The sequence below is a fragment of the Nicotiana sylvestris genome, chromosome 4, assembly GCF_000393655.2.
Source record: "Nicotiana sylvestris chromosome 4, ASM39365v2, whole genome shotgun sequence".
Classification (NCBI taxonomy): Eukaryota; Viridiplantae; Streptophyta; class Magnoliopsida; order Solanales; family Solanaceae; genus Nicotiana; species Nicotiana sylvestris.
In genome coordinates, this window is record NC_091060.1 from 160,123,529 (window position 1) to 160,130,057 (window position 6,529).

General features: G+C 37.7%; 1 protein-coding gene across 1 annotated transcript; it reads left to right on the forward strand.

Moving 5' to 3' along the window:
• Positions 1-2,110: 2,110 nt before the first annotated feature.
• LOC104239096 (protein CYPRO4) lies at positions 2,111-6,529 on the forward strand. The gene is made up of 2 exons (XM_009793627.2): positions 2,111-3,848; positions 5,940-6,529. Exons 1-2 carry the CDS (start codon positions 2,205-2,207, stop codon positions 6,228-6,230), a joined length of 1,935 nt encoding a protein of 644 aa, XP_009791929.1. The 5' UTR covers positions 2,111-2,204; the 3' UTR covers positions 6,231-6,529.

Genomic DNA, 6,529 nt, shown 5'->3' on the forward strand with positions numbered 1-6,529 from the left:
CACGTGGACAAATGAAAGAATGCCACATCATTTAATGAGATGCCCATATGGAGTTCCGTTAGTCGCGGAGGTAAATTTAAAAATAAAAATAACGTCCTATATATTTTCAGACGGATAGATGGGGAGCTTTTATAAACCATTTATCATACGATAGAGTACTTTAGGCCCTCTTCCGATCTCTATATGCATATTCTGATTGAGGGGCCTGTGTAGAATTAAGGAGATCAGTGACATACTATGTTGTAAATTTTGGTGAATCACTGCTATCATAGAAATAAAAAAAAAATAGGGAACTGTGTCCAGGAGCTTTGCTAAAGCTGAATAGCATGGCCTCTACTGTGAAGTGGTGTGGATAACATGACTTTTTAAGGAGCTGGGAACTGAACTAGTTCAGCCTATACATTTACATTGTGACAGTAAGGCTGCTATACAAATTACAGCTCACCATATCTTTCATGAACGAACCAAATATATTGACATTGATTGTCATTTTGTGAGAGAAAAACTAGTTCAAGGCCTAATTAAAACTCAACATGCCAGAACAACTGAGCAGCTGGCAGATCTGTTAACTAAGATTCTATGCAAGCCACAACACGAATATCTACTAGACAAGCTGGGAATGAAAGATGTATTTCATCCCTCAGCTTGAGGGGGAGTGTTGAGTATATTGGGGCCCAACTATTTATTAGTTAAGTATAATTAGTTGTAACTACACATAGTTAGTTAGTTAGTGGTAGTATAAATATAGTAGTTAGTTAGTGATATTGTACAACTGTTCATTTCTTTCTTCTTCTCAGTCGACTAATAACAGAGCTTCTCCTTCATCTCTTCTTCTTCTAGAACCTTCATTTTGCCATGGCTGTAGCTCTTTAACACACTTTAACTCAGCACATGACCTATTGACCACCTCAACTCTATTCAAAGTGTTCCAATTAAGCACTTATTACTGACATGTCACAACATGTGTTAGCAAACCAAAATTGAGCGCATGAATGAATGAAGAGCTTGGTGTTCCCAAACAAATCAACCCCTTACCGTCATCCTCTACTGCTTCACCACCACATCGACATAGTAAGCAAATCTTTTTCACTGCTAAAATTTGGAAAAAGAAAAAGCTAAAGAAAAGGGTAGAAGGTACACAGGAAAAAATGAGAAAAGTTTATGACCGGAACCAAATCTACCCGCACTATTTTTCCCGATAAGCCACGAACAACAAGAATCGTGCAAAGACTCACGCCTAGGTAGTAGGATCATTGGCATCTTTCATGGCATAATTGCCCCTAACAGCGGGTGATAAGTTCTTATAAGAATATAAGATGACAATTATGTTCTTATTCAATGAATTCGAATTAGGAGTTTATCAAATAGCCAATCAATCCCAACAAACAAGCAACTAATTTTTAATTTCTCCAGTTGAAAAAGAGATTACGCCGACGTATTTTCAGGCCAAAATCTTTTTTCTATCTCATTTTCCCAGCCAACATTTGATGGCTCTTCTTCCACATAGCTTTGATTTTCTAGATACAAAGAGCGAAAGTTGGAGGATTAGACAGAATATTCATTGAGGTGTCTTATCTTAGAGAGAGAAATAGCTGGGAAGATAGAGAGAAGTGGGATAGGTTGAAGAAGAATAGAAAGGCGAGGGAGAGGAATGTAGTGACATGTCATTTTTTTTTCCAACATGTCTCTTTCTAATTGGTTGCATCTTCCACATTGAATGCGTGAGGTGCAAACACTTTTATTTGTGCACAAAATTTTTAACTTGGGTTTAATTGGGACACTTTGAATAGAGTTGAGGTGGTCAATAAATCATGAGCTGAGTTAAAATGTCTAAGTGAAAAATATGGTCAAGTTTAAGGTATGTATTCTGGCTTTCTAGGTCTAATTTTTTTTTTCTTTGAGGTGGTATATTCCATAATCCAACTGCACAAGTTGCTTCGAAAAGATGACCAAAAAAAAACAATTTGCTTCAAAAACAATACTTTAAAATAAAATAAAAATGTAACAGTTGAAACCCTAATCTGAAAAAGCCAATCCAACCGTCAAAATTCAAAATTTCAAACTCGCGCTCCTCATACTCCCCACTTTTCACAAATCACAATCTCCATTACTCCCTTCCACCTTTCATTTTAGCTTTCCCATTTTCCTCTGAATCAACCCCATCAAACGCTCCCTAAATTTCCTTTACTCAAAAAAAAAAAAAAATGGGTGCTAATCATAGCCGTGAAGATCTGGAGCTTTCCGACTCTGAATCCGAATCCGAATACAGTTCGGAGTCTCGGCAAAGAGAAGACGACGATGAAGATAACTACTACTCTGACGCCAAAACGACGCCGTCTTCCATTGACAGTAAACAAAACCCCAAAACCCCATCCTCTTTAGACGACGTTGAAGCTAAGCTCAAAGCCCTAAAGCTCAAATACAACACTCCTCATGCTAAGGCCAACAATCCCACCGGTAAAAACGCCGTTAAACTTTACCAACACGTCGGATTCAACACCGCCAATTCGAAATGGGTCGTCTCCGATAAAGTTGCGACTTATTCGTTCGTCAAATCGGGTAGTGGTGATGAGTCTGATGATGAAAATGAAGAAACTGAGGAGAAAAGTTTTTGGGCTTTGCAAATTGGGTCCAAAATTAAGGCTAAGGTTGATGAGAATTTACAATTAAAGGCTTTTAAGGACCAAAGGAGAGTGGATTTTGTTGCAAATGGCGTTTGGGCTGTGAAATTCTTTGCTGAAGAAGAGTACAATGCATTTGTTGATAAATATCAGAGCTGTTTGTTTGAGAATACTTATGGGTATGAAGCAAATGATGAGAATAGAGTTAAGGTTTATGGTAAGGACTTTATCGGATGGGCGAAACCTGAAGCTGCAGATGATTCGATGTGGGAGGATGCAGGGGATAGTTTTAAGAGCCCCGAGAAGACGCCTTTGAGGGTTAACCATGACTTGCGGGAGGAGTTTGAGGAGGCGGCGGTTAATGGGGGAGCTATTCAGAGCTTAGCATTAGGTGCATTGGATAATAGTTTTCTTATTAGTGATTCAGGTATTCAGGTTGTGAGGAATTACAGTCATGGGTTAAGTGGAAAAGGCGTTTATGTGAATTTCGATAAGGAAAGGGCTAATACTGTAGCTCATTCGACTCCTAGGAAAGCTTTACTGTTAAGAGCTGAGACTAATATGCTTCTCATGAGTCCAGTGACCGATAAGAAGCCTCACTCTAAGGGCTTACATCAGTTTGATATCGAGACGGGGAAGGTTGTTAGCGAGTGGAAGTTTGAGAAAGATGGAACTGATATCTCAATGAGGGATATTACTAATGATAGCAAAGGAGCTCAGATGGATCCCTCGGGGTCGACTTTCTTAGGGTTAGATGATAACAGGTTGTGTAGGTGGGATATGCGTGATCGACATGGGATGGTTCAGAATCTTGTCAATGAAAGTACTCCTGTTTTGAATTGGACTCAAGGGCATCAGTTTTCGAGGGGAACTAACTTTCAGTGTTTTGCTACCACTGGTGATGGATCAATAGTTGTTGGTTCACTCGATGGAAAGATTAGATTGTACTCGAGCAGTTCAATGAGAATGGCTAAGACCGCTTTTCCGGGTCTTGGTTCTCCTATAACTCATGTGGATGTTACCTATGATGGGAAGTGGATATTGGGGACAACTGATACTTACTTGGTGTTGATATGCACCTTGTTTATTGACAAGAACGGAAGTACTAAGACAGGTTTTGCCGGTCGCATGGGGAATAAGATTTCCGCTCCAAGATTGTTGAAGCTAAACCCTCTTGATTCACATATGGCTGGAGCGAACAAGTTTCGCAATGCTCAATTTTCATGGGTATGAGTTCTCTCTTCTTCTACCCTTTTGTGTTTATTTTGTAGCTGTAAATGCAACAAATACTTTGACTGTCAAGCTTATTTCTCTTCGTTCATACTTTATACATAATAAATTTTGCTTAGTTAATGCTTTAAGGTGTTTGTGACATCCATATTAAGTGTCCAAGTCCTTCTCTGTCTTATAGTAATACAACTCCCATATCATATGTGATGTATTTTATATTCAACCAAAGTTGTAGGACGTGTCAACAGCTATAAAATGTAATATGGTTTGTAGCTCTAGAGAGTCTAGAGTCAGGACATCTTTGATGATTTTTATCTCTTGCACTAATATAAATTGCAATTTGAGATCCACCACATTTAACTTGGTATAACTTTCCTTAGTTTGGTAAAGCTTAAGTTTTTTTCCTTTTTGTTTAGCTTTCTTATTGAAGAGGAGATTCTGCATTTGTGCACCTTTATCTCGAAATACATGCTCTTTTGCAATGCTTGCTTTGAGATGGACATGCTTTTGGAATTCCTATCAAATAATTGAGAGAGTTTGGTTGTGATGAGATTTTGCACTGTTCATTCTTTTTTTTGCCAATTGTTCTTGATGAACTTTAGCTGATAAGTTTTGTTCAAGCATCGAGTCTGCTTTAGATGGTTCATAAGTCATGTTGGACTGGATTTAAAAACGACTAAGATTTAGACTATGAAGTTCTTTTGCTCTATCAACTCATATATAGTGATGTTAAAAACTCAAGTTAGGGAGAGGAGAAGGATAAAACAAAACTACCTCATCCTATGAGGAGCTATGCTCTTAAATCTCAGACTGACATCACTTGGTTGGGGAGCAGTATCATACTTGATTTAACATCCTAGATCCAAGTCCAACTATAGAATAAAAATGAGAAAGCCTAAACTGCAGCTTGGAGAACAATAAGTTATGCAGGGAATAGAAATATTTCCTGGATTTGACATTCCTCATTGTTTACAGGATAATTCCACATTTTCCTGGAAAGCTAAATCCAAAAAGATAAAATGCGCACCCCTCCCATTAGGAAAAGGAAAGTAGGACATAGTCTCTTGAGTCGATTTTATGCAGAATGCATCCCATTTTACCGTTTGAAATGGTTGATGTACTTCTACTAGTGTTTATATTGCGAAAGTATAAAAATTGGAATTCATTGTACAATTCAATTTATGCTGACCTGTAATTACTTCTCCATTTAAAAAAAATCAACTTATGCTGACATGTACTGTTTTATATATTACACAACTTTATATACAAATTTCATATATCATTTTATTTACTTACTTTATTGCTACCATAATAATAGGATATTCTAGGACAATTTCTGAATCTTAATGCTTAAACTGTCAAACTATGACACATAAAGTGACTGGGAGTATTAACTATAAGGTTCACCAGTTTTCTACTCCTGGACCTTCTTTTTGGTTTTGTTTTCTTCCTCAAATCGATGACTAGTCAGATTACACCAAAAGAGGATGACCATGTTAAGCTTTGCAAAGTTCATGCTACTTGAGCGAATCAAAAGCTAATCAGCCTAGGAAATTTATGAACTAGTAATATTCAGTATCTTATGCTGAAGATATTAGTTGACTTGGTTTGCCTAGTCCTCATCCTCGATTCTATTTAGCCCCTTCTTCTCATGCATGTCAACTACTCAATTGACTCATAGCTCTTGTTTATGTATTGGAAACTTTAACCATGTGTATCTTCTGAATATGGGGAGAAATAACTCACATGCTTGCTGAAACGAGAAAACCAAAATTAAAATAGAGTATTTCTATCGTATGAAAGTTTGTGGTCATGAAGGAGGTCTCACTTACAATGCTGTAAGTGCATGTGGTGTCTAATGCTCTGTTGCTGGAGCTCCTTCAGTATATGTATGGGACCAGTTGTCTTTTCATCTGGAGTCTTAAATGCGTTGTGGATGAAGTTTTTGCCAAATATATTGCTTCTTTTGTCTTACCCTATTATCCCTTTTCAAGTAAATCTTTCTAGCATTTGTTGATATAAATTGCGGATTGTCTTGTTAATTTTGTACTCGTCCGATACTCATCTTCTTAATGTGAAATATTTTAGGTCACTGAGAATGGGAAGCAGGAGCGCCACCTCGTTGCAACTGTTGGGAAGTTCAGTGTGATATGGAATTTTCAACAGGTGAAGGATAGTTCTCATGGGTGTTACCAGAATCAGGTGGGGTTGAAGAGCTGCTATTGTTACAAGATAGTTTTAAGAGATGACTCTATCGTAGAAAGTCGATTCATGCATGACAAATTTGCTGTAACTGACTCTCCTGAAGCACCCCTGGTGGTGGCAACACCCCTGAAAGTTAGCTCATTCAGCATCTCTAGTAGGAGATTACAAATTTGAACATAGTCATTTTGTTCATGTATGCAACTTTATAGGTATATCTGGACCAGAATTAGTGTCCCTTGCACTAATTCCACATATGCAAGCCATTTAAAGACTGACTTCTAGTTCAATGTATTACTTTAATTTGAAGACCTGCAAAAGCTGTCTTCCAATTTCTAGGGGTATCCCCAGTGTATTGTTGTAATAACTGAAAGGAGCGGATCTCTCTTGATGATTTCCGGTGATTTGCATTATTGCTGTTACCTTTGGACACATCCCTTCAGATATGAAACTATTAGGCTATTTTCTTGATGCTA